This window comes from Conger conger, chromosome 5, assembly GCF_963514075.1.
Source record: "Conger conger chromosome 5, fConCon1.1, whole genome shotgun sequence".
NCBI lineage: Eukaryota > Metazoa > Chordata > Actinopteri > Anguilliformes > Congridae > Conger > Conger conger.
The window spans coordinates 56,092,100-56,119,785 of NC_083764.1; the positions used below are offsets into that span (position 1 = coordinate 56,092,100).

Below are 27,686 nucleotides of genomic sequence, written 5' to 3' on the forward strand. Positions count from 1 at the left end.
TCTCTTCTCCAAATGTTACTGCAACGGGATCAGAAGCAGACTTAGAGATCTGCTCGAGACTTTCCTCTGCTTTAAAACTTTGTTTTACAAGCTATCAGGACGAATGAAAACTGAAGGATCTATCAGGATTTGGGCACATAATGTTGGGATGGAGTTGCAAGACTTTGGCTCAAGGAAAGACTAGAAAATATTCTTTAAACTTTTACCCGCTGGATGCGCTTGTTCTTCTTGGATTATTATTTCTATTGCTGAATTCGCAGCGTTTGTTCTTCGTCGCTTTCTTGTGCGCTTCGTTTTCTTGTTTGGACTATGGCCTCGGATCCCAGAGTCCCAGGGGCCGGTGTTTTTGGAGATTTACCCCCAAGTTATACGCGTTCTCCGCCGGCCGCGAACTCGGATCTGCTCCGGAGACCCAGTTACTGCCACGCTGCTTTCGCATTAAAACAGATTTCTAAGGTGACAAAACACTTCTCTTGGAAACGTTGTACAAATTATTTAGTTCTAAATGTTTCTGTATGCTTTCCGAACCCAACACGTGAGACGAAAGATTTTTTATTTCTTATTTTGAAAATGTGTTTAACTGTTAAAAATGATTAAGTAACGTTAAATGGCTTGCCTGGGTAGTCCGTGAATGTCATAGCTTGTCTCCACTCGGTTATAACGTGTTTAAGGTTTTCTGCCACATACGTTAGACGTTAGTTCACCTCAATATTCAGTGCTTTCAGACTTTTTCCCACAACTGTTAACTTGGCGGAATAATACGGTGTAAAAAGCGTAGGCTACACGCTCCATTCGCACCGGTAATAGACTATTCTATTCATTTTAACTTGGGCTTGTTTAGATGGCTATAACTACACCGTGCGTAGTTGCATTGAAACACATTCCGATGTTTTCTTTGCGTTTGTCAATAAGGTTGTTTGTATTTTAAATGTGAAAGGAAAAAACGGCAGATTCCTTAGAAGCCTGTACCGTATGTTTGAAGATGTGGTGGGTCTTACAGAGGAATTCACTGATTAAGTTTTATCTGACAAAGCATCAATGAAGCGCAGGAACCTTTTGGATATGTGTCAAAACTGCCGAGTGAAATCAAAATCCGTGTCCATGTAACTCATTGTACCAGAAACAGTGTATATAACCTTTTTTGTCATCTTAAAACAATTATACATTTAAATATATCTGGACACAGTACTTGTCTGTTGCTAAGTAGGCTATGATAAGTATACTCATGGCATATGTAGATAATTGGAAAAGGCTGAATACAGTGACACGAGGTGCACTGAAACAGAAAGTAATGTAAGGAATTTAACTCGGAATTTACGGCGTAATATAACATACATTACAGCTAATTCCTTACTGCATTGGATATTACTCCAGACATCGAGTAGTGTTTATGGAATAATATACTAATCTTCAAAGAAAATCACGTGAGGTCTTGCTGACAATATCTTCACCGCAGAAATCAACAACCCTAACGTATCCAACAACGCAGTGATGGGAATTTTCAAACAATTTCATTTTGACGTTCAGTGTTAAAATGAAACATGAATGGCCAATGGCTTCAATGGCAGTCATGACCAGACAGTTAATTAAAGTGACCTAGTTTCAGTGTATTTAGTGATCTAACAACCAGGGACAGATATAAGTAAGCATGAGGAATACCCAATTGACTACATTGCCATCTCGCAATGGTTTCTCGTTTTAAGAAGTCTGTTGAAGGTTGGTGGGAGTAGACATCAAGGACTAGGGCCCATAGCCATGGGCAGAGTACTATGCAAAGCATAGATTCGGAATAACACACATTCAAAAAACTAGCCAGCTTCATCTGTAGGTTATATTGATGATTTCCAGTTCATGTATCTTGCTGGGATGATGTCCTCAGAGGGACTTGCATCCAAACCAAAATGAACTCTGTGTGGTCCTAGTTGGTTCAGGCCTGTATTTCCCTCACAAGTAGAGCATTGGATGTCAGAAGTTTACTTACAAATTGAACCTCTGATTCTCTAGGTCCTCTGTTAAACGGTAGGCGGTAAAGAATTCTCTGGATTTGATCTGAAAAAACACATTTTCTGAATGTCAGTTAGCCTATTGGAATGTCTGGAGACATCTTTGTCTGACTTTCTTGCTACTCAGGTGTACCATGTGAAAGTAAGGCTCTTGGGCACGTTTCAAAGATAGTGAAAAAACTGAGAGTGCTGGCCAGTTTGGAAATGCAGAATGAGTACCATTAGAGATCCTGTCAGACTGTGAAACTGCTGGAGATTTTCAGGTGAAGGCTCTGGGAAAAGAAGCTGCTAGAATGAGCAGACCTTAGCGCAGCAGCTGCAGATGCTGTGCAAGCCATCACTCCACATCCTGTAAACAGTTAATCCCGTTCCGAGCTCACATCGCCCTGGCCAGATTCCTGTCATAACGTGATGAGTGTGGAGTGAGAGATCAATTGAGTCATAGTCTGTAACAACCGAAGGAAGTTCTATGGCCTGGTGCTCCCACACGAACCCAGATTCTTTTCTGACTTCTCAAATAAGTGATTGACTTTGTCAAACCAAACTAAATAGGCAAAAAAATGAAGTAAGCGGAAGTAAAATAAAACATGGCGAAAATATTTTCAGATAGAAGTGCAATTTCTTAGACACTGTTGGAAGTCTCTTTGGAGGAGCCACGAGTGTGTTACTGGAGTCATGATGTGATGCCAATTGATTGGCAGTTCTGTTTTAAAGTGAGCCATGGCTTTATGTTTCTCTCCATGTACAATGTGCATAGCCCACAGCGCAGAGATAGTACCATTTCAAACAATGACAGAAGACCTTCATTGTGTGACCAGTAATGGAGAAACCTATACCTTAAAAAACATAGTAGTATGTTTCCAAACACTAACAATGTCAGAAGCTATGATGGAGCACTGTACCTGAACTCACCCTCTCTCGCAATTGGTGATTGCATTGGGGTTTTTAGATTTTGTTTTTTTGGGAGAGAGTCCGTCTTGCATGGATAAAGACATTTCAGGGGTCAAGCTCTCTGTCATTTGGGAAAACAAAATTGCTGATGTTCATGTTCGGCAAGGTTCGGTATAGCCTGTTTATGTATGAACTCAGATACTTCATAACATACTACCAGAGATGTATGTGGAAAACATGTGGACTGCACACATTGTTTTGGTGCGCACGCAATAAAGAACTTGAGTGTGTCTGGTTGTCATATCCAGACGAGCAGCGTGTTTCCCTCCAGTAACACCCCGGTGCGTATCTGTGTGTCTTCCCTCCTTCTCCCCCCACCCACCCGGTCTCTCTCAGGGGAAGGCCGTGGGGCAGAAGGCCCCGCTGTGGATTCGGGCGCGGTTCCAGGCTCTCCTCTTTACGTTGGGGTGTCAGATCCAGCGGCACTGTGGCAAGGTCCTGTTCATCGGCCTGCTGGTGTTCGGGGCCCTCTCGGTGGGCCTGAGGGTGGCCGCCATCGAAACCGACATCGAGCAGCTCTGGGTGGAAGGTGAGTCAGTCGGCTTCAGTTTCTGGTGGTGGGGGTGGGGGTGGGGTGTTGGTTGGGGGTGTTGGTGGGGGGCCAAGCCTATACACTTTGTGCCATCAAGGTGGGGGGCCAGGAAAGACACAGGATGCCATCTCAGTTAATCTGCTTGTGGTCTTTTTTTAGGGAGTGTGGTGTGTAAGGGAAGGGGGGGGGGGGGGGGGGGGGGTAGTGGTGGTGGTGAGCAGAGAACCATTTGTCATTGGTGGTCAAGTTGTCAATCACTCACTTGACAAGTTGCAAAATACAGGCTGTCTTGCTTGATCTTTCTCAATGATGGGGGGGAACTATTTTCATGGAATAACAAAAATAGAGTAACAATTCGTTGTACATGGTGGCTGTTTGTCGTGTTTTGTGTTCGCGCTCCGGGATATGTACTTGTTTGGTTTCAGTCGCTCAGGTATTCCATATCTTATTTTCCCCTGCACATGCATGCCTTCTCTTGTTCTCCAGTCAGCTTGTATTGTTTGTGGTGGCTCTCTCTCACACACACACGCTCTCTCTCTCTTTCTCTCTCTCCCTCCTGTTTTATTTTTTTATTTTTTTATTTGACGTCCCTCTCTGTTCGGCTCCCTTATCTGTGCGCATTGGAGGCAGCCTGGAGCTGACGGGTTTTATTTGGTTTTCACACTGCCGAATTCCTTCTAAGCCCCCTAGGCTTTCGGCGTGCTCCTGATCCCAGGAGCAGATGGGCTCTGTGAATCGTTAGCCATCTTTGAGGCCCTGACCCACCCACCCCCCCTCCCCCCTCTCCCCCCTTTACCCCCCTCCTCCTCCCCCCCGTCCCTCCCTGTGTGGTCTTCAACTATTCTTGGATTCCATTCAACAATAAAGGCACCCCCTTTCCATTAAAGGCACCCCCTTTCTTTAACAAAAAAAAGCACTGAATACCACTGAAGTTTACCCACCTGTTTTGCACACACTAAAAGAGTCACAGCAGTTGTAACATAAACAGACCGTCGTTTTTTTATCTTCCTTGTCACATTTTGCTGTTTATTTAATTATTAACCCATTTGCTTTGGCGAAATAGAAACGGGGCTGATCGTTTTGTCTACCAGAGTTTCATTTTAAAATGACAGCTCTACTTGCTACGCTCCTGAAAGCTTGTTTGCTCGCGAGTATTTTAGATTAGTTTGTTAGTGAAGGTTTGCTTTGCGCTACTGTGGGCTAGTTGTTTGGTCCCCGGTTTGTTCGGTCGCTTTGAGGCTTCCGTGCTTCTTTCTGGCAGCAACAGCGATGGAGAGTTAAGGGTCTCGGGCGAGAGAAACATTCAGATGCGGCAGCAGGAATTGTGTGTTGTTTTAAAGCGGACGTTGGCCGAGGAAATCCGAGGACAACATGCGAATAAGCTGAAAAGGGGCGCTGTGCCTTTAAGAGGCAGTCCCTTCGTTTCTAAAGTTTCTGCCTGCGTTGTTTCCCCCAATAGCCCATTGACAAAGCTGCTCAAAGCTGAATGGAGAGTAAGTGGTTTGGTAACAAGAAGAGGTTAGTTCTCACACACACACAAACACACACATGCACACAAACACGCATACACACACTCACATGTGAAATGGGTGATATATTCTATTAGTGGTGTCTGAAAAGGAAGTTTTTGTGCATATAGATTTGGCACTGTTGACTGTAATAAAAGTGTGAATGCAAGACTTTCTTCTGAAGTACAGACAGCAATTCATTAGCAATTAATTTGCACGGTACAGTACATACAAATGGAAGCTTTGCTTGTTTTCAGCACGTATTTAGAAAGCGTTTAAGGCCTTCCACCTGACTGTTTCTTTGAGCTGAAAAACTCCTAAGTAATTATTACCGTTGGAGTGAAATACACTGCTTTGGGATTTGGCTAATGTCAAGAGAGTGGCATGAACATAGATGTGGTTATTTCTTCACTTTTAATAATATTACCCACATGTTATTAGTAGTAGACTTATTGACAGACAGATCCCTCTAGTGTATAATGTGGAATTCACACTGTTGGCCTGTGTATTTGCAGTGATTAACACCGAGGTGGACTGGCCACTCACAGTGAGAGGATGAGGGCTTTTAATGGCATTCCTGTCCAATGAGTCCAGTCGATAAAAGCACAAATCTTGCCTGGGCCTTCTGACGAGGCCTGAGTGTGGTGGACCGGCATTTTTGAAGGTGTCAGCGGGAAACGTTTGGCAGTTTATTGCGCGTTCTCTGAATTTTTCTGGGTTTGTTTCCTGCTCTTGTGGACGTCCTGCGTCCCACCCTCCGCAGGGCACTTGTGAAGTGGTTCGGTTGGAGCCGGGGTTACCCACACCCGGCTGTGGTATCAGGAGCATATGCCCCCATCATATTCGCCAAAGCAACACATGCCCCTCTTAGCCACCATTGCGCTTGCTGTCCGGAGTGTGAAGCAAGACCACCAGGATATGTTTTTAAATTGCTTCCTCCTAGCCCTAAAATGCTAAAATGATGTGTGAACACCAGGAGTAGGCTGTGCGGAGATGTCACGATAGTTGTTGTTGTTTTTTTGAACCACCGCAGAGCTGTTTTTGCTGCCACCAACACCATTGCAATTTGGCTACTGTGTGTTACTTTTTGTTTGTTTTTTTTTCCGTTGGGGGGTAGGGGGTCTGGCGACTGGTGAGGAGCATCTAAAAGCAGGGAGTGCCCCAAGCGAACAAGTCCCTGTATCTGGCTGGGAACATGGCAGCCCTGTTTTTTCCAGCCAGCGTTGCAGGCTTGAATTTTTTAATTGGGTACAGCTTGTTTGCTCGCGGAAGGAATTCCACCCGGATGATGTGTGTGTTTTTTTGGTTTGTTTGTGGGAGTTCAGTTTTCAGCCCCCCCCCCCCCCCCACCCCTTTGCAGTGTGGGACGGTCGCGGTTAGGCGTAAAAAAGGGGGTAAAAATGTTTGGGGTAGAAACCGGACGGTTTTGGGGCGACGAGGGGTGAGAATCAAGGACACGGAGAAAGAATTTTCAGGCTGTAAGGATGAATGGACAGAGTTTGGGGAGAATGGGACTCTAAACGTATTGTCTAGAGGAAGAAAAGAGGAAGAAAGAGGAGTGTGGGGGAGAGAGAGAGAGTGAGTGCTGGAGAGAAATTATAGGGCCTAGCCTACCGCATTGGGCTACTAAATACAACAAATTGTGTCTGCTCTCCCAGGACACATTCTATTAGGATATCACACGCTCTTTGGTACCTGGAATGCGGGAAACATACAGTCAGACCAGGCTTGGGAAGACTAGACAGAGCACTGCAAGGCATTGAGCAACAGTGGAGGACCTTATAGAATGCTTTGTTAGTAGCAGCCAACTCTGGATAGGCTGCTTTTATTGAGAGGATACAGAAAAGTTTGAAAGAAAAAAAAAAAAACCCATGGGTGGTGTGCTTGATCGAGACCAGGAAGCATCATCAGCCCCCAAACCCCATAGCCCCCCTGCCCCACGACCATCAGGTTCCTGGTCCATTTCTAGGGTTCAGCTGATTTTTTTCTTCAATATTGGAGATGTCCATATGGGAATTTCTGCTTTCCTGCATTTCTTTGGAAGACGGGGAGCAGTTCATGTTGACGCACTGTCAATCAAAAGAGTTCCCAACCTCCTGGTTTATCCACCTCTCCATCTGATGAATTCTGCAAAATGGAAGAGTAGCAATCTTTTTTCAATCTGGGGACAAGTCGTTATTTACATTCGTTCACAATAGGAAAAAATGGTTGAATAGTCTGGGAACATGAAACAAGTGTTTATTTCCAAAAAGTACTCATAGCTGTTCAAACAAAAGCAAATGCAGGATCAAATGGATTTTTCCTAAATAGCTTAAATAGAAAATTTCAAAGTAAGTAGGTCATTATGAAAGACCTGCAAAAAGGCAAACATCATGAAAACGAAACTTCTTCGACAGCGAATGAAAATGTTTTCAAAGTCTGTGCAGTACACATTCTACTGATTATTTTTTCTTATTCCACTTTTTTTGGCTGTTATTTAAAATTCTTTTTGGTTCCGTGAGGTGAGCCTGACAGGAATGTACACACAGGCAAGCTGGGTAAATATTCGGAGGAGTGAGCGAGCGGGCGACGTGTTGGTAGTAGGCCTCTGTGTGTTTTATAATGAGACTGTGTCGTAGAAGAAAGAGAGAAGAGGCCCTCTTTTCTTTCATGCGTATACAGACTGCTTGAATGGAGGGCTCCATCCCTCCATCTGGAGAGCTCCAAAGCACCTTCACAGAGGGGCCTGGACAAACCAGGCCTTTTCGGAGGGAAACCTGCAGATTTGTCGGCGTGCAGAGCCGGTTATCTAAACAACAAAAAAAAAGCACAAAAAAAAAAGCAAAGCGAAGTAAATGCAATAATTCATTAAAAAATACACAGTCTTCCAGTGCGGGCTCCGACAGAAGAGAAAGAACGCTCTATGAAGCATTATTGGAGGTGAATGGCGATCCACAGGGCCCCAGCTACATAAATAAACTCTAACTGCTGAGGCACGGACCTCACCAGTAGAAAGAACAAACAAGACCAGAGTCAGCTTGGGTCAGATGAAAATGTTTATTTCACCACCGCCCCCCTCTCTCCACACCCCCTCCCCTCCCCATTCCCCACCATCAGCCCCTGCCCAGCCCCCACTCCTCCAGAGGTGGCTCAGAATATACAGAGCCAGTTTCGCATTTTTTAAAATGAATTGAGTCTGAAGGTGGGATGCTGCAGTTTAGCATTGGCTGTGGCTCCTGCTATGCTAGCTGCCCAAAGTGACTATGTACAGTACTCTAACCCTTGAGAAAGACAGTGCCCAGAGGTTGAATAGGAAAGGAACTATAAATACTGGAGCATTGGTTTATAGTGTATGAGTTTATGTATTTTACCTTGTGGCATCTTTATTTTCCATTGGCAGATGCATGAATATTGGTGAGGTAAAACTGTTTGCAGATTAGCGTGCATCAACCTCCTCTTGATGACAGTATTTGGTGACTGTTTCAAAACATGGAAATGCTTGAATATGTGGTCAGAAATTTGTAAAGAGGCTGTCATCAGAAATGCCTTGCAGTTGAGTTTTTGGGAGGCTAATGAGATTTTTCTTCCTAAACTCCACCCCCGCCCCCCGCCCCCCAAGAAAAAGAAAGAAAAAAAAAACTTTTTTCACATCTCATGGAAAGCTCTGTTACACCCATTTTGACAGTTTTTATTTCCTGCGAAGAAAGATAGTTCTCTTTGGTTCGCGTCAAATAAAGCGACACCAGTCACCTTTTGGGGTAGGACTTTGCCCGTTTTTTCCCTCTGCACCATTTGCCCCCTCCAGAAAAAAAGGGAGAAGGAAGAAAAACATTTTCTTGGTGCTCCGGGGAAAAAAAAAAACAGCCCTTGGGCTCAATAAATTCATTTCTGGTCTGAATGAAACCAGCAATGTGGAAAAATTTTGCCTTTCACCAAGGGATGAATGTATGTTTCAACCACACATTAAGCAGCATTAGCAGCCACTGGAGTGCCTAATGTGACCATTTCTCACAGCGACCAACACTGAGGATGATTAGCATAATTAGTACAGGCAAGGCTATACATATGGAAATGGTCAGTGCCTAAATGCCAACACCAGTGGAAATTTATGTCAACGCTGACAGAAGTATCAGATCTCAATGGGTTCTAGCCGAACAGTATTTTTATTTTCATTTTATATTTTATTTTACTTTATTTTATTATTTTCAACTTAACTATGTCATTTTTCCCCAAACGTAAATTCCAGAATTAATCTTATTTTGAACGTTTTATTTATTTATTCTTTGTTTTTTTTGTTTTTTTTTCCCGGGACCGGGTCAAATTCTCCAACCTTCTCAGTAATTGAGTCTTTTTCTCGACTTCTTTCACTCTTGTTCAGTCTCTCTCCTCTCTCACCCATCCTCTGACACACGCACGCATGCACACACACACATGCGCGTGCACATACAGTAATCCTATGGCTGAGGTATGGAACCAAACCACCCCCCCCCCTCCCCACCAGCCCCTGTTTTGCATAGTTTCATTTGTTAAGAAAGAGGGTCCTTCTGCTTTTGTTGTTTCTCTCTATTTGTTCCCCCTGTTTGTTGGGGAAACATCTGAAAGACATTCAGGCGGGAGTGACAAAAGCCTGCATTCATTCTGGGCAGTCTGAGTTCTTTCTGTGGGGTGCTGAGGTGGAATCCCATCTGCCACTTAATTCTACTGAGACAGGGAGGTGCGGCTGGTAGGGGGGTACTGCAGCGAGCCGGGAGCTGAAAGATTTATTTTAAAAGGGTTTTTTTTTTTGTTTTTTTGCTGTGCAAGGGCCAAATCTTTCCCCCTTGTTTTCGTAATGTGTTCCTGAAAGTGTTTCGAGGGAGGCCTGATTTTCTTTAAGGATGACAAAAGCTGGGAGGGAGGGAGGGAGTGGGTGGTGTAAAGGATAAGATGAATGGGGTTGGGTTGGGTGGTGTGGGGTGGAGGGGGGTGTTACAGGTCCCAAATCTATAGAGCTGGGCTAATGTAACTTTTTTTGCATGTGCTGTGTGTGTGCATGCGCATGTGTGTTTGTGTGAGTGCATACATGGTTGTGTGTGTGCGCATGTGTATGCGCGTGTGCATACGTGTGCGTGTGTGTATGTGTGCGTACATGTGTGCGCCTGTGTGTGTCTCGCTGTGTATCACTGCTCTGTTTTGCTTCGGTGGCTGAAACAGGTAAAAGGGGGAGAAAGGACCCTTCTTTCAGGGCTCTCTCTAGTGGGACTTCCTCCCGAGCCGCATGGGTTCTTTCAGTGGCCTCTTAATCCAGCTAATCTGGCCCACAACACTGCCAAGGTGGCCGGGGCCCCGTCGAGCGCACCGGGGCCCACAGCCGGCTGGTGGGCTCTGGTCCGGGGCCCGGGGCCCGGCCGCCGGCGTGTCATCCTCCCCTGTCCGGGGCTCGGCATGGTGGGGATGGAGCTGGGTGAAAGGCGGAGGTTCTGGGGCGGGGGGGGGGTCTTCTCTGGGGTGCGGGGGCTGTGCCCGTGAGGTTGATTGATTGGCCCTGGGGTGACCCGCGAGCAAAGTGCAAGGGGCTGGGATGGCGGCAGATATCGCGCAAGCGGCCCACTTTGATCTGCCTAGATGAGCAAACTCCCTCGTCTCTGGGATTGATTAAGACGGCCTTTCAACAGTACTTTAGCCAAATGAAATTGACCGTCAGCTCAAATTGATTAGCGCCGGTGTAGGTGGAAAATAAGTCCAGTGAGTGTGTGTGTGCGTGTGGGAAGTTGGGGGGGTCTGCTATTGCTAATTAATAACATACTTTGTTTCTTTTCCACAAAACGTGCCACAAAATAATGACTGGTCTTCACAAGTCATCTGCTTGTGTGACTTTTAGAAAAAAACAACTTGTGTGGTGCCATAACACTAATATTCCTATTTTAGTGCCAAACCAACACATTTTTTTTTCAGAGAAGGTAATGAGCATAGAATCCTCATTCAATATTAGAGTGCCCCAGCACTTGAATTGTAGCCAAGGAAAATTCCTATTACAACTCTCTATTGCATTTCAGTCTGTGTAATTCCAATCGTGTATGAAATCCCACATCTAATTTGATATTTCCAGTTGAATTTCACGCACCTTGGCAGCGCGCTGTAACAGAGGAAGTTCAGCGAATGGGAAAATTGGAAATTCAAAAGCGCTCGAGCATGAAGAAGAAGAAGAAGTAGAAGAAGGTGAAGATGAAGCTCACCTTTTTCAGTACTTTTAAAGATTTCTGTCGTGCTGTGGGTACGGGCGCACTGAAAGGGTACGAAGAAAAGAGAGACGGTTACGGGTGCTGGCGAGAGGGAGCTCCCTCGCAAGCACCCGGTGGCTTCCATGGGAGGAGCAGGGAAAGGGGGAGAGAGGGAGACAGAGAGGGAGAGTGAGAGAGAGGAGGCTGGACATGAGAGAGATTGGAGTTGACAGGGTCCAGCGGTGGGCTGACACTGAGGAGCGGGGGCCAACATCCCCGTGCTTAATTACATGTCACTTTCCATGCTGCCTGCCCCCGGCACCCCCTGATTGGCCCGGGCCTGTTCCTGGGTGGGAAGCCCCCTCCTCCTGAAACCTGCTACTATTGTCTCCCGGCCCCAAAGACCAGACCCCGGACCTCAGACAGAGATGGAGAAGGGGACGGGGACAGGGACAGGGCCGGGGGACTCGAGCCTTCGGCTGGGGGTTGGGGCATAAAACCCCCCCGAACGACGACCACCCCCCTTTGTGTCCCTCCGCGCTCCGTTTTTTTTTTTCCCCGACTCCTAACCTAGTTCCTCCTGTCCTTTCCTGCTCTCCCAGAAAAATGAGCTGGAACCAAATCGTGGTTAATTGGCCTGTGATGGTGATGTCACCCTCAGGGTTGTGAAAAGAGGTTAAAGGGGAACAGGGGAGGGGTTGCTTTCGGAGGGAAAGGGGAGGGGTGCGGGGGGCCCTCGCGATAATGTCTGCCTAGATGACTGTGTGAGATAATGGTCTGCATCTAGGCCTGCACACATTCTATGCACCCTTAGTCTATTTAGCAGTTCATACCTCAAAATAGCATGTTTGTAAATATGAAGAGGAGACCGAAACTGAGGAAGGGGCATTACCAAAAAAATATAAAATATAGTGTTATAAGTGGCAGCTCTCTGAACCCGACCACTTCAAGCAGTTTTGTCGATTGCAATCAGCACATTATCTCGAACAAAGCTCAGCTCGCACCTCAAAGACAAGCCAGAAAACCCTGATGCATCTTTTTTTTTTTGTCTTCTTCCTTCTTCTTCTTGTACTTTTTTTCCGTGCTTTCAACTGTGTTTGGGTGCATGTCTCTTTAAACTTGAGGGGGTGTAACCGCAGAGGGAGCTGGCTGCCACACTCCCATCTGGTGAGTGGATGAGCCCAGCCTGAGTGGCGGGGCCTCTGTATGGGTGGTCCAGATGGGTGGAACGAGACACAAATAGCTATAATTTACTTCAGGAGCCCTGTAATTACAGGCCCGAAGATTGAAACTCAGTTCCTACACATGCCCGAATGCATTAAATATGAGTACAGTGCTCGGATCGAGGGAAACGCGAGAGGTACGTGTGGATGTGTTTATTTAATCGAGGACCTATGGAAGTCTTTTGTGGACTCGCGACTCGTGGGTCATACAGCCAGGTTCCGGATGTGTAAAGTTTAAACCCCTGTAAGTGTTGAATGTCTGTTTATATGAAACCTTTGCAATGCTGTACATGCCCCGAACTGAGAATTGTTCTAAAACGACTTCTGACTGGAGTCCCATGTTGCAGATGTACCCAACCCCCTCTTTCTCTTTTTTTTTTGGCATAAATGTGCCGCTGGATTGTGGTTGCAACAAGCTGGGGTGTTGCACAGCCACTAATTATTATGAAATGTGTCTGAGTAACATGTTTGAGCTGGGAAAACTGGAGAAAATGACAGGATCAAGTGGGAAAAGCCTTCGCGACTGGGGCTGTGTAATCCTTTGGCAGAAAGTGGGGCACTGCTGACCGAGGCCAAATGGGGGTTGAAGTTTGGGGGTAGAAAAATGGTTAAGGGGAGGGGGGGGTGGAGGTGTTGTTTTAAATGGGTCCACAGGGCTCTGTGTGCCACTGTACGTTCCAGTTAGAACCTTCCATTTGAAGGGTCAAGAGAACAGAGCTAGTGGTGAGGGGGGGGAAGGGGTTCATCAATTAGCGGAGCTGGGCCAGGAGCTGGAAGGAGGGTTGAGGGGTGCAGCGAGCCGCTCCGGGGCTGTGGTACGGGGGGCGCACGGAGGGGCGACAGGGGCCCGGGTCCCCGTGATTCTGCGCGGCGTGTTTCATGTGCCTTTGGCGTGCCCGCAGATAGCCCTCTCGCTCTTTTCAGGCCGTTCCCCCCGTTAATTAGGGGGCTGGACTCCGCAGCTTCCTTTCGGGGCTTTGATGCTTTTCATCCCGGCTCCGCATACCACATCAACAGGGCCCTCGTTCCCTCCGAACCCCCCTTGCTACCCCCACCTCGCCGCCACCCGTCACCCTTCCCGCATTGCCTTTTTTACGTGCCCTATATGTGCGACGGTAGAACTCCGGACGAGCCCCCTTGTCCCTTCCTGACAGAGTGCGGTGGTGCGTCTCTCTAAAACGTCCCTCCCGTGTTTTGGGAAACGGACCCCGGGGCTGGCTGAAAGGCGCTGGCAGTAGTTGGTGCCCTGCGGGACATGGGCACAGAGGCACTGTGAAGGAGGCTTTCCCAGACGAGACACATCTGTTCGGCAGGAGGAAGCCAGCCGAGAGGCTTTGACTCATTCTCCTTGGCCAGACTCGTGTGTCTGAAGTGCCTTCAAAACCCAAGCTGGCAAAGCCGGCACAAGACTGTGTGTGTGTATGTGTGTGTGTGTGTGTGTGTGTGTAAATAGGCCACTCTTACCTGCAAGCAGATATTTGGCGTATACAGTATCGTCTACTGTATTTCATCATGAGCCAGCATTATGTTTTGCCTGTCTACTGTCTGTCTCTCTCCTCCTTCGCAATCTCTCTCTCTCGTGGTCTCTCCCTCTCCCTCCCTCCCTTGCTCTCTTTCTCTCTCTCTCTCTGTCTCTGCTGTGGGTCCCGTTTTCTCTGGACTCCAGCCAGGGGTGCTGTGGTTTGTAGGAAGTTGCAGAATCAGTGGGAGAGTGAAAGGTTGTGTGTGTGCCTGTGTGTGCGTGCCTGTGCATGCATGCGTGTGTGTGTATTTGTGTATGTGGGGGGGTTGCAAAGGACTATGTCGGAAATCTATAAGCCAAACTTTTTTGCATAATTATTACCCTGGTTGCAGTAATCCTGCAAACCCTTAAAAGCCTGGGTTTGGAAACTTGAGCAGCATGTGAGCTCAAAGCCACCAGCGGTTCCTCACCAGAGTCGCTGGGCTGTGGAGCCTGACTGGCATGGGAGGGCTTGGAGTACGCTGAGGCAAACTCCACTCCCGTCAGGGGGAAAGACTCGCTCACCAAACAATTTCCTTTGCCCCTGGAGAGGTACCGTCCTTCCCAGGGAGAGACTTGCTATATGACACCCAAATGGAACATAAGCAATAAGACAGGACCCCCCACCCCTCCTCCCCCCACCTCTGTTTCAGCTCAGCTCCACTTTCTCTACCCTGCTCTCTCTTCTCTAATTAACAAATAACCTGGAGGAATGGAAGAAAATAGCAGTGGCTGTCACTATGTGATTTGCATAATCAAAACTTCATGATACTCTCCCTGCAGAGGATAGACAGGTGAAGCGTTGGACTGGCTTTAAGCTGACTACGGATACAACCAACCTAGAACATGTTTATTTTAGATTTTTTGAAGGGGTGGGCGGTTTTAAAAGGACAGACCTTAAGTAACATCTCTCTATCTCTATTTCTCTCTCTCAGCTGGTAGTCGTGTGAGTCGCGAGCTACGCTACACCAAGGAGAAGCAGGGAGAGGAGGCTGTGTTCACCTCTCAGATGCTCATCCAGACGACCAATCAGGAAGGCACTAACATTCTTACCCAGGAGGCTTTGCTGCAGCACCTAGAGTCTGCGCTGGCTGCCAGCAAGGTCCAGGTGTCCCTGTACGGAAAGTAAGTCGCCAATTTTTTTATTTCAGAAATGTGTCTAAAGTTAAGTGAACATTTGAGTGAGATTGAAAGACTAATAAATAATAATTTCCTTCAACTTCTAAGGTCATGGGATCTGAACAAAATCTGCTTCAAATCTGGCGTACCAATCATCGAGAATGTCATGATCGAAAGGGTGAGCAACTATTTATTTTTGCCTATGTTTTTGTTTTTTTGGTTTTTTTGGAGAAACTTGTTAGCAGAATACACTGTTGTTTTTGACAGTGTGCCTTGGATTTTCCTGGCCTGTTGTAGGTTGACTTGTAATGTCTTGGAGCTGCGAGGTACAGCTGTGTGTCCTGCCGCAGCTGACACCTGAGCCGGTTTTTTTCTTCTTCTTTTTCCAGATGATTGACAAGCTTTTTCCCTGCATGATCATCACTCCTCTGGACTGCTTCTGGGAGGGCGCCAAGCTCCAGGGAGGCTCCGCCTACTTGCCGTAAGTTCCCCAATGTTGTCACGGTACCTTGCTGCCCAGCGATCTGTCGTTATTGAGTCTTTGGCATTTCGAGCTGAGAGCTGTTTTCCTAGCCTGGTAGAGTTAGCTGTACTGTCGGACCTTGGTACTGCCTGGCTCCGGGCCTGCACCGGAGCCATGCCTCCTGGGTTGAGCCCAGTTAAGTGGGTAGTGGCAGCCGGCTTGCTGAATCTCCCTCGCTGGTTGGCGCACGCTGTCATGGCAAGGGGCCTCGGTTTCAGACCAAACAACGAGGCCGCCACACCGGAAAATTGGGTTGTTTTTTCTTTTTTCAAATGAGGACTTTTTTTTGGGTCGTGGATAAGACCAGGCCTACCTCAGCCACCGCCTGCATGGGTCCCGTCACCACGCCAACCAGCCAGCTCACCAGGCCCACCACTGTGCCCCCCACTCCACCAACCCCCCTCCCCAAAAAAAATTTGCCTGGGGAAGGCCCTTGTGGAAAGGGGACAGGGAGAGGGAGGGCGGGGATGGTTGCTGGTGGGTGGGGGGGGGGGGGTTGGGCGTTTGGCTCAGACAATGGTAAGCATTCTTTCAGTTTACGAGTGAGTGTCCATCAGTGAGGGGGCCCGGGAGGGGCGGGGGGCTGGGGGGCGGCAGCTTTGTCAGCGACGGGTAACACCACATTCTCATGGTAATCGGCAGGGCTCAGAGCTGTAAGTGTCCCAACAAATAAAATAGGCATTATTCAAACCGTGGGCCCTATAGAGAGAGGATAAGAAATTAAGAGCGCAGTTTGGTTATGCAAGTCCCTTGGTTACACCGAATGGGTTCCCCCTCCTCAAAGCGCCGCTCGTTGCAAAAGCAAAATGTTGGCCCAAGACAAATATCATTACATAAACGCACTTGTTCGCATGCCTCCAGCACAGATTCAGGCATGCGTGTGATAAGTAACATCTTCAGCAAAAAAATACGGGTAGAAATCAGCACAACGGTCCTGCAAGCTGGTTAGCATTGGTGTTTTTTTTTTTTTTTTTGGACAGAAAAATGTGTTGCGGTCTGATACATCTCCCCTCTGCCTATATGACTGTTATGTACGGGATTACAGTAGGTGAGGGTGGCAACGAGGTGTCTTCTGATCTAAAGATTCCCCCCGAAGCGTTCACGCTAGTTTCAGAGGCTGCCGAAACGGGACCTGCAAAATGCGGGCGCTGTTGTTTTGTTTGCCGTCATGCTGAAGGGAGAAGGGCTCGGCTGCACTGCTCTGAATCCGATGTCCCCGCTAGCTTCCGCTTCAGTTCAGCTGAGAGAGAGCGAGGGAGAGGGAGAGAGAGAGAAAGCGAAGTAGAGAGAGAGAGAGAGAGAGAAGCAGAGAGAGAGAGAGAGAGAGAGAGAGAGAACAAAGAGCAGCAATCTATGGAAAAACAAAAGGGCCCAGGCCGGCTCACTCAAGCAGAAAAGAGCAGATAAAGCCGGCTCTCTTTGCCCGCAGGACCGGGGTGCTTGGTATGTGGGAATGGGAGAGAACCAGCTTTATCTGAAGCCAGTCTTCATGAATTATTGGAGTGAGATTCTGCCCAGATTCGGGACGCCTTTCTGTGGTCCCCCTTTTTTTTCTCCTCTCTCTACCCGACCGTTTTATGCGGCCTCCCAGGACAAAATCGTTCTCACTCACACCCAGATATATTTTTTCTCCTCTTGAATATCTGTATCAGTATTGTTTTGAAGACAAGAACACATAATGTCTTTTTCAAGATGATTCCCAAGTGATGTGTGATCACATTTTGATATGAAGTGTTTAACAATGTGGAAATTCACATGGGACAGAATGGTAATGTGATTTACTGATTGTGGAAGTTGGTGCTAAATTTTTACTTAGCAGCAGAGTTGTGCGTAAAAAATTTCTGGAGGCAGATATATCTGTGTGTGAGGGGGTGGGCTAACAACACCCCCCCCCCCCCCCCCCCCTCCTACAGACGACTGAGAGGGCAATATGAGGTCAAACAACTTGCCCTGCTAAACGGGGTCAGTCACAGCGTTTGCTTTGGCATGCCGCGCTTAAAGATGGCCTCCCTTCAAAACTACTAAGAGTAAAAACAACAACTAGCTAGCATAGTTAGCCGTGTTTAAGATATGCACATTACATTTACAAACCAGTACATACACATACCCATAATCTGTAAGGGCAAACTAGGCTACATTTTATGACTCTGTTCTTGTGTAAAGGAGGAAAACTGGTATGAGGGGAAGGAAAGCGGTAGAAAAGGGGGAAACAGAAATTTACGGCTAACTGTTCATTGTAAGTGTGAGAGAGAAAGTACAAAAGGATTACAGATGAAGAGATTAATGGTTTAACGTCCCTTTGGTGGAGAGTTGTAACTGGCCAGGTGGGGAGGGGGGAAGGGGGGAGGGGGGCATCAAAAGCATGGGGGCCGTTTCAAGAAACCCAGGGTTGAATGGCTGAAGGGCGTTTTGAATTTTTGCCCGATTAATCGTTTTTTTCTGAACCTGCCGCACGGCGTGGTAACATGGGTCGCAATCCGTGTCTCCTGCTCGAGGTTCGTCCGAGCTCGACGACAAAACACGCCGTGTACCGCCAGCTGACCTGCACGGGCAGCCCTGCGCGGGACGTGCAGACATACTCGGGAGAACCTGCGTACCCCAAGCTGTCGAGTGACAACCGCTTATCAGCCCACAGCCCACATTATTGCCTTCGCCTTTTGAAGTAAATGATAAATTTAGCGTTAGCGGGTACTCCTGAGCTTGTGGGGCCGGCCCCTGAAAGGGTTTGTAAACACCGTCCTGCTGAACAGCGAGAGCCCACCCCGCCCCTCCTCCTACTCGCTCCCAGCGCCTGCCCCCCAACCCACACCCTGCCGGAGCCCTATCAAGATGTTTGAGAGGCAGAGGTAATCGTCATGACTCGATGCACAAAGTTAAGAAATGGGAGCGAGCAGCCTGGCGACGGCCTGCTTTGCGGGCGCATTGTAGCCGCGTGTAACAGGATAATAACGCTACTTTACACGGCATCTGCTGCTCCGCGCCTGGCTGGGAGACCAAACAGCCCCTGGGGAATGGTGAGGAGGGGGGGCATAGGGGGCGGTGTGGGGAGGGAGAGGCAAGGTGTGGGGGGGGGGGGCATTCGAGACTAGGGGAGAAATTGTGGGGCAAGAGAGACAAGGGCCACCGACTGAGCCTCGGAGTGCGTCTGCATCCTGCTAGCGTTTGAACGCCGTTGCACCTGACCGAGTTTAGCTGACCGAGCCGTCTCTCTCTGCTCTGGTCTCTGCAGGGGAATGCCCGACATCCAGTGGATGAACCTGGACCCCCTGAAACTGATGGAGGAGCTCAGCCAGTTCACGTCTCTGGAGGGCTTCCGGGAGATGCTGGAGAAGGCCCAGGTGGGACACGCCTACATGAGCCGGCCCTGCCTCGACCCCAACGATCCCGACTGCCCCCTGAGTGCCCCCAACAAGGAGCTGCGCCAGGTACAGTCCTTCCGCACACAGTCTCTGAAGTGGAAAAATTGTACAGGGAACATGTGCTAACGAACACACATCTATTTGCATCTATTATCATTAACATACTACTGTGTACATCTCTTTACGGTAAGCTTTAGTATGTTAATGCTAATGGATTACATGCTAACAAACACACATATATTAGCATTAGCATATTACAGCATAAATCTCCTTATGGTAAGCAGCCATGGTCACACGTGCACAAGCTAAGCACACAAAGCACTTCTACTTACCTTGTTCCTGGATATCTCCCGTCCTGTATGCTTTCACTTCAATCCTAATTTGGCGTACCTGAATTTGCAAGACTTGTAGCTGCTGAATGAGGGGTGCTTTGTTGGAGCTGGAGTGAATACCTACAAGGACAGTCGATCTCCAGGAACAGTGTTGGGCAACCCTGACTTGCCTTTCCTCCAGGCACTACAATGCGGATGGAGTTTTGTGAGACCTGTTCACTGGTTGAAGCCTTACCATCCACTGTCCTTGTTCTTACAGAGTCCCGACATCGCCCAGGAACTCCAGGGCGGTTGCCACGGCTTCTCCAAGAAGTTCATGCACTGGCAGGAGGAGCTGATCCTCGGCGGCAGGGCCAAGGACTCCCAGGATGCATTGCTGAGGTGAGTGAGCAGGGGGAGGGGGTGGGAGTGGGCGGTGACTCTGGTGGGGGCCAGGGAGAGAGGGCTCCTCCTGACTCCTAATAACCTCACACATCCAAGGAATTCCTTGCATGAAGCAGGATCAGTTTCCACCTCTGACCTCCGCATAGGATAGACCAATTAAACATGATGGACAGCCACATTAACCGTGGCCTGATTTGTTTTGGAGAACAGGGAAAAAAGGGAGCTTCTCTTCTTGGAGAGAAAAGGAAAAAAATAATATGGCAAAGAAGCATTTTAAAACCTTGTACATGCAAACATTGCATAAGTCCTTACAGAAACAGGGGAGAATATCTTATTCGAAGCGTCTAAAAACACCCTGAGTAAAAGTCCAGCAGTGTAATCCCACCCCTGGGCTTCCCTAAGTATTTTGAATTCTTGTTTTAATTTAAAACCACTGCAGAAAGGAATAGAGTGACAATCTTGGGGCTTTGCCCAGATCTTGACCCTGGCAAATCTCAGTGGATGTGATACAATCCTTTACAACTGGCCACGAAAAGCCACAAACATTACTGCGATATGATTTATTATAATCTTGCTCAGGGCTTTTTTTTTTTTTTCAAACTAAGCCACCCAGAATATGTGCCAAACTCAGAGTAGACCATCTGTTGATGCATATTAAAATGAGAACACCTGCTTTAACCCGTATAGGCCACAAGTGACTGAACACATGTGTACGTGAACTTATAAGGGAAGACAATAGATTTCAGCTACGGTATTTATATTAATCCTTTTATGTGTATGAGTTGGATTCTTTCACTGGGAATCCGGATCTTTCTTAATTGAGCTATTTGTATTGTGTGTGCATTGTGAGTCGGCCTATTCCCGGCAGAACTTGAATCCGACCCCACAGTGCATGCGGGCTGGGGGTGGGGATGCCGGTGGCCATGTTTTTCCCCCTTTTTTTTCAAAAGTTGGAACCCGACTCCTCGTGTGGCTGTGGTCTCACTGTGCCTGATGATTTTTTGTTTACCCCCCGACAGAGCCGAGGCCCTCCAGACCATGTACCTCCTCATGAGTCCCAAGCAACTGTACGAGCACTTTAAGGACGACTACGAGATCCACGACATCAACTGGAACCAGGAGAAGGCCACCGCCATCCTGGAGTCCTGGCAGAGGAAGTTTGTGGAGGTACGAGTGACCCCGCCCCACCCAGAAAAAACGCCGCCGGAGCCCTTACCTGCCACGAGCGTGGGCCGCCCCCGCTGACAGCAGGCCTATTTTGGCGAGGATCGGGGGGAGAGCAGCTCTGTCTGAATTCCATCAATCCTCAGCTGCCTTGTAAATGGAGTCCGCCGAGGAGGCCACTGACAGACTCCCAGTTATAGGAACAAGCTGTTTTTGTGATAGCTGACACCCAGCCTGCTGACTGAAGGGGGGAGACCCACGGTGCCTCCAGCAATGCCCGCTTGGAAAGGGGGGGGCAAGGGGGCAGGGGGGGTTGGAGAGTCACTGGAAAAACAAAGTGCAGGGTGTTTCGTTCCCCTAAGGTTGTCGGCCATTCATGGTGCTGATGGAAGGGCTCAGGAGACCATGTGATCTCATTTGATCCCCCTGCCCTTTGACCTTTGGCATCTGTGGTCATTATTTCTCAGTTGTCAGGCTTCATGAGGGCTCGGGGCTACCTCGCTGGTGTGCTGCTCGCCAAAAAAATGTATACACAGAGTCAGGAGGGGATGTGCCAGGCGAATGAATAATTCACTGTTTGTTTGAATTGTCAGCAGAGTAACTCAAGATGTTTCTGAGCACAGCGATTTCGAGTATGCATAGCGACGATGCTAATGCACACCACACAATAAATGACTCCTGTTTAAGAGTCTTCACAGAGGAAACAAAACAGTAACAAATTACTAATGACTTGTATAACAAGAATACGTTGCACAGAGGCTTGTGATTGATTACTCTGAATGTACACTCTGGGCTGCCATTTGGTTTGCACGGCGGTTGAGTATTGCGTTTTGATCCACCATGATCGTCTTGCAGGTGGTGCACCAGAGCATCCCTGAGAACTCCACCCAGAGCATGCACGCCTTCTCCACCACCACCCTCAATGACATCATGAAGTCCTTCTCTGATGTCAGTGTCATCCGGGTGGCCGGAGGGTACCTGCTCATGGTAAGCAGCACATCCACTTCCTCTTCTCTGATTGGCTGCTTCCATTTCCCAGACCTGTGATGATTTGCATTGCTAATATTGCAGCGATCCAATGTACAATATATTGTTTTAATGTTACTAAATTTACAGTTGAATTTCTGCTTGAAAAAGTAATGGTAGTAGTCATAATAGTGGTAGTAGTAGCAGCAGCAGTGGCAATTGTAAATGCTCTATCCTGGCGTCCAGTGCTCAATTTCTCTCCTCTCTCTGCACAGCTGGCCTACGCCTGCGTCACCATGCTGCGCTGGGACTGCACCAAGTCCCAGGGGGCCGTGGGGCTGGCGGGAGTGCTGCTGGTGGCGCTGTCAGTGGCAGCTGGCCTGGGCCTGTGCTCCCTGCTGGGCCTGTCCTTCAACGCTGCCACCACACAGGTACGTCCGCAGGCCCCGTCCACACGATTCCCACAATGCCTCAGTGTCCCGGTCCTGCAGCCAGCTCTAACCTCCTCCCCGAACGTCTTCCTCCCCTCAGGTGCTGCCCTTCCTGGCTCTGGGGATCGGTGTGGACGACATGTTCCTGCTGGCTCACTCCTTCACCGAGACAGGCTCCAACATCCCTTTCAAGGTAAGCCACACTATTAGTATCTCAGGCTGCTAACGTCGCTAATGTACACTCATTCGTTCACTGACACAGACTCTAACATCCTTTTCAAGGCAAGTTAGCATCTCAGGCTAACCGCTAAGCCGCAAATGCACACTCACTCCTCACTTCACTGCCCCCCTTCACCAATCTTGAAATCACCTCTCTCCCATTGGGCATATTTCTCATTCACACCGGGTGTAGGGTTCCTGGGTAAAGAGCTTAAGTACTGAACCCAAAGCTGGAACTTGCAACCCTCAGATTCCCAGTCCGCTCTCACTGCTCTGTAATGTGTGTGCCCTCTCTGAACTCTGGGTGTTCCTCTCCTCCCCTCCACTCAGGAGCGGACCGGGGACTGCCTGCGCCGGACGGGTACCAGCGTGGCCCTCACCTCCATCAACAACATGATCGCCTTCTTCATGGCGGCCCTGGTGCCCATCCCCGCCCTGCGGGCCTTCTCGCTGCAGGTACCCGTCTTAACCCACCGCCCCCCTTCTCCCACACTCCCCCTTGCCCACCCCCCCACTCTGAGGTGGGGGGAGGGAGGGCGCCACTCCCACACCAGCGCCCAGACGGCTTTGATGAACAGCGTTATTTAGAAAAGCCCTCGCTTTTTTTGTTCTTTTTATCACTCCCTCCACCTATGCCGGTTGCATAGTCTCCCTCCCTCCCTCTCTCCATCCCTCCCTCCCTCCCTCCCTCCTTCCATCACGGACCCAGGCAACTCAGGTGGGGAGGGGAAGAAGTAATCAAACGGGGGGGATATATCAGTATATCACAGAGCCGTCAGGCTGGCTGTGTGATCTCCCCGCCGCTCCCTGGGTGGTCTGGGTTCTGATGATACCAAATATAATGTGGGCCTGGGGGGGTGGGGTGGGGTTGTCGTGGACCTCTGCCAGCCTCCTCCAGGGTCGGTGCAGCCATGGGACTCCCCTCTCTGCCGATTGTTTCTGTTGACGGTTTTGGGAGGGGGGTATAGGGGGAGGGCTGGGGAGAGGTTTGGAGGTGCGGGGTGGGGGGAGTTGGAGGGAGGGGTGGTGATTTAGAGCTGCTTTTTAAGTTTGCGAGATTCAATCAGAGGCACTAAAACAGCAAGGGAGCTTGAATACGGACGGCTTCTTTGTCAAGTTCAGGCCCGACTGGGGAACACGGGCCGGTGGCACGCTGGCGCTAACAAACTAATCCTTTCCCTCTCCCTCCCTCTCTCTCCCTCCCTCCCTCCCTCCCTCTCTCTGGGATTTGCCCCACCAGGCCGCCATAGTCGTGGTGTTCAACTTCGCCATGGTATTGCTCATCTTCCCTGCCATCCTGAGTTTGGACCTGCACCGCAGAGAGGACAAAAGACTGGACTTCCTGTGCTGCTTCTACAGGTAACGGTCATACCTGTGGGAGCCTGTCAGTGCACAATGGCCCACTGCCAGCCCCTTATCTCGACTGTGTCTGGAATCCTGCTCGTCTGGAATCCTGCCAAGAGTCATGTGACTTTTTTTGATGGTGTAGCAAAAGGGCCAGTGCACCAAGTGATCTGTATGTGTAGTTTGAAATTGGTGTGTTGATGGCCATTAATTAACTTCTGACCCCCTCTACCCCTTCTCCAATGGCAGCCCGTGCTCTTCCCGGGTCATCCAGATCCAGCCTCAGGAGTTCTCTGATGCCAACGACAACCACACGTATCCGACAACATCGCCCTCGTACACGGGTCCCACCATCACCACCAGTACCCAGATCACCACCACGGTTCAGGCCTTCACCCAATGCGACGCGGCCGGCCAGCACATTGTCACCATTCTGCCCCCAACCTCCCAAATCTCCACCAGTGCCCCGTCTGTGGTGGTGCCCCCACCCACTGGTACGGCCCCCTCCTCACCCTCCTCCCCGGACCCCTACGGCTCCCAAATCTTTGGCCCGTCCAGCTCCACCCGTGACCTTCTGGCCCAGGTGGACGATACCAAGGAGGGGCGTGAGTGCGTCCCCCTCCCCTTCTTCCGCTGGAACCTGTCGGACTTTGCCCGTGAGAAGTACGCCCCTCTGCTGCTCAAACCCGAGACCAAAGCCGTGGTCCTGGTTCTGTTTGTGGCCCTCCTGGGCCTTAGCCTTTATGGGACCACTATGGTCCATGACGGACTTTACCTGACGGACATCGTGCCTCGGGACACCAAGGAGTACGACTTTATCTCGGCCCAGTTCCAGTACTTCTCCTTCTACAACATGTACCTGGTGACCATGGGTGGCTTTGACTACGGCAAAAACCAGCGGGAACTCCTGCAACTCCACAACGCCTTCAACTCTGTCAAGTATGTGGTGCGAGACAGTGACCAGCGGTTGCCTCGGATGTGGCTGCACTACCTTCAAGATTGGCTGAGAGGTAAGACCATACCCATTTATATATAATTACAGAAAACCATATATTAGCATTAGCTTAGCATTAGCATATAGCAAATGACTAATGCAATTGGTAGTACACTGTTTTTAATACACACCTTCCATTCATTACTATAGTAAAATAATTCCAGCCATTCATTATAACAGTGAAACGATTATCCGTTTAATAACAGGAAGTCAGGTGACTCCTTGTAGAAGGACCCTGTGGATTTAGAGTTTTGTCAGTTACCCTCAGGGTTGGGATCATATCTGAGTCTCAGTCCATGGCCCGTCAGGTCTATTGCTGCGTTCACCTTCAGCAAGCGGGTGAGAGGGAAGGTTTTTTTTTTTTGGGTGGGGGGGACCAGGCAGTGAAAGTTCACCCCTGTCACACAGCTCCCCCAGGCTGTGTCAAGGATCAAGGAGGGCTAGAGGTTGTCTTTGTCACCTCTTGGCCTCTCCCCTAGGGCTAAGGGAAGGAAAGATTTGGGGGGAAGGCAGTCAGTGTGTGGTTGGGAGGGGTCGGGAATCAAGGTAAAACGAGGGACAGCAACAAAGCTCGGAGAAAGAAACAGGGGAATTCTTCAGTCAACAGGGAAATTGGCGTGACTTGAAAGACTCTTCTCCCCCCACCCCCACCCCCATCGCCCCATTTGATTTTATTTCATTTTTTCTGGGGGTTTCCCTGTAATTATGGAATGGCTGGGAACTGTTTTTCAACCACACTAGACTTTATAATTTAAAGAAGAAAGGCTTTCCTGTTTTATATCTCCTCAGCCCACACACATGATGTGTGTGTTTGTGTGTATGCAAGTGTGTGTCTGTGTGTGTGTGTGTGTGTGTGGCATGTGTGTGCATGTGCGTGCCTGCGCTCTGCCGTTTGAGGTCAAAGGCTGGTTTGCTCAAAAAATTTTGGTTGGCAGTCATGAGGCTGCTGGGAATTTCACATCAGTCCCCAGGGAATGCCCTCTCCATGAGAGCTCCCTCAAAGACAGTTTAATTAGCTGCATTCAGCAGCACTTCCTCCCACCTCCCAGAATCCCCTCTGCAGGATCCTGCAGTGTGGCTGTTCAACCAGAGGGGGCGCTGTACGTGCGAGTGGACACACTGGGACAGGGATACCTGAGAGTCAGGCACGGCAATAACCCATAATGCCTCTCTCCTCAGGCCTGCAAGCTTCATTCGATGCCGACTGGGCGGCAGGCCGCATCACATGGGACAGTTACCGTAATGGCACTGAAGATGGCGTGCTGGCCTACAAGCTGCTCATCCAGACCGGCTCCAAGAAGGACCCCTTCAACTTCAGCCAGGTCCGCACCCCTGTCTATTACATTACATTTTAAACACAGGTCAGACTAGGTACAATTCTCATAAAGCATCAGTTATCCATAGCCATGAACATCAAGTCTAAGTCAGTAAAGTAATGGCAAGTCATAAACTAGAAGTGAGGCATGATTGCAAGAAATATGATTATGTGCTACAACATCAAGAATTCCCCCCTCCACAGCCCTCCTTCCTGGTTCGCATGCCCCTCCCTCTCCACCTGACCTCACTTCCTCTTCCTGTCCCTGCAGCTGACCACCCGTCGCCTGGTGGATGAGGAGGGCCTGGTCCACCCAGATATCTTCTACATCTACCTGACCGTCTGGGTTAGCAATGACCCGCTAGGCTATGCAGCCTCCCAGGCTAACTTCTACCCACACCCCCGTGAGTGGATCCATGACAAGTACGACACCACTGGGGAGAACCTGCGCAGTGAGTAACTTTTCTTACTAAGTGCTCACAACCGCTCTTTCCTGACTGACCATCATTTTGAGAGCTGCTTCATCAATGGAGTTTGTTTATTCTTTCAATGGAAGCTGCCGTAATCAAATGTTTTGTTAGAAGTGCATATTCCTGGTTTCTGTCTTAATTAAAATGGGGGCGCCTGCGTCATTGTGAGTTCTCAGCCAGAAAAAGATGGAGACACTCATAGTTAAAAATAAATTTAAGATTTAAAGCATTATATTATATTAAGCCATGTTATTTTAAACTTTGAATTAGTTTGCAGCTGGCGGCTGTCTAATGTGTCATAACCCACTCATTTCTGCTGTCCCCCCCCCCCCCCCCCCCCAGTCCCAGCAGCCGAGCCCCTGGAGTTTGCCCAGTTCCCCTTCTACCTGAATGGCCTGCGGCAGACGTCGGACTTCATTGAGGCCATCGAGTGTGTGCGCTCCATCTGTGAGGAGTTCGCCCGCAAGGGCGTGCCCAACTACCCCAACGGCTACCCCTTCCTGTTCTGGGAGCAGTACATCGGCCTGCGTCACTGGTTCCTGTTAGCCGTTAGCGTGGTGCTAGCCTGCACCTTCCTGGTGTGTGCCGTGCTGCTGCTCAATCCTTGGACCGCTGGTGTCATCGTGAGTAACACCCCCAACCCCCCCCGCCAAAAACTATTCCCCCTACCTCCCCGCACACACACAGCTCAATAACCCCACCATGGAGCTCTTTTCTCTCTGGGGAGGGCTGCGGCGGGCTGGCCGGAGGGCGCTACCGCTGCACTCACCCCCCCCCCTCCCTTTTGTCATTCTAATCCGAGCTGCCAGGGTTTAGAAAAGGAAATGCAAAGGACCGGCAAAGCTTCCCGGAGGCTTTACCTCCAACCGCCTTTGTCAAAAACGGGGGACAGGACGGATCGGGGCAGTCGCGACCTTGGCCTGCTAAACCCATCCATCAGGGAGCTGAGGGGGGAGTGGGTGGTGGATGGGTGGGTTTCGTGGGAGGTGGGTGGGTTGGGGGTCCCATGTTAGCTCAGCGGCTGGGAAACGTTTTGCACAGCGGCTAATGGGGTCCTCCAGGGGAGGGTCCCAGCAGCTAGGGGGGACAGCATGGGACTTTTAGGGTGCCTCATGTTGGGGCGGGGTGGGGCGGAATGGGTGATAACATGGTGGCGGAGGGCGAATGCG

The 27,686-nt window shown here is 49.3% G+C and overlaps 1 protein-coding gene across 1 annotated transcript in view; it reads left to right on the plus strand.

The window, feature by feature from the left end:
• The first annotated feature begins 294 nt into the window (after window positions 1-294).
• Window positions 295-27,686, plus strand: part of ptch2 (patched 2) — a 35,047-nt gene continuing 7,655 nt past the window's right edge. Inside the window, exons 1-17 of the mRNA XM_061242221.1 lie at window positions 295-456; window positions 3,291-3,483; window positions 14,833-15,022; window positions 15,125-15,194; window positions 15,406-15,497; window positions 18,769-18,964; window positions 19,490-19,611; window positions 20,634-20,781; window positions 21,634-21,765; window positions 22,020-22,175; window positions 22,276-22,368; window positions 22,725-22,850; window positions 23,635-23,753; window positions 23,988-24,748; window positions 25,912-26,054; window positions 26,319-26,499; window positions 26,860-27,140. Of these exons, the coding sequence (XP_061098205.1) occupies window positions 310-456; window positions 3,291-3,483; window positions 14,833-15,022; window positions 15,125-15,194; window positions 15,406-15,497; window positions 18,769-18,964; window positions 19,490-19,611; window positions 20,634-20,781; window positions 21,634-21,765; window positions 22,020-22,175; window positions 22,276-22,368; window positions 22,725-22,850; window positions 23,635-23,753; window positions 23,988-24,748; window positions 25,912-26,054; window positions 26,319-26,499; window positions 26,860-27,140 (3,150 nt within the window). The 5' untranslated portion in view covers window positions 295-309. The remainder of the gene's footprint in view (window positions 457-3,290; window positions 3,484-14,832; window positions 15,023-15,124; window positions 15,195-15,405; window positions 15,498-18,768; window positions 18,965-19,489; window positions 19,612-20,633; window positions 20,782-21,633; window positions 21,766-22,019; window positions 22,176-22,275; window positions 22,369-22,724; window positions 22,851-23,634; window positions 23,754-23,987; window positions 24,749-25,911; window positions 26,055-26,318; window positions 26,500-26,859; window positions 27,141-27,686) is intronic.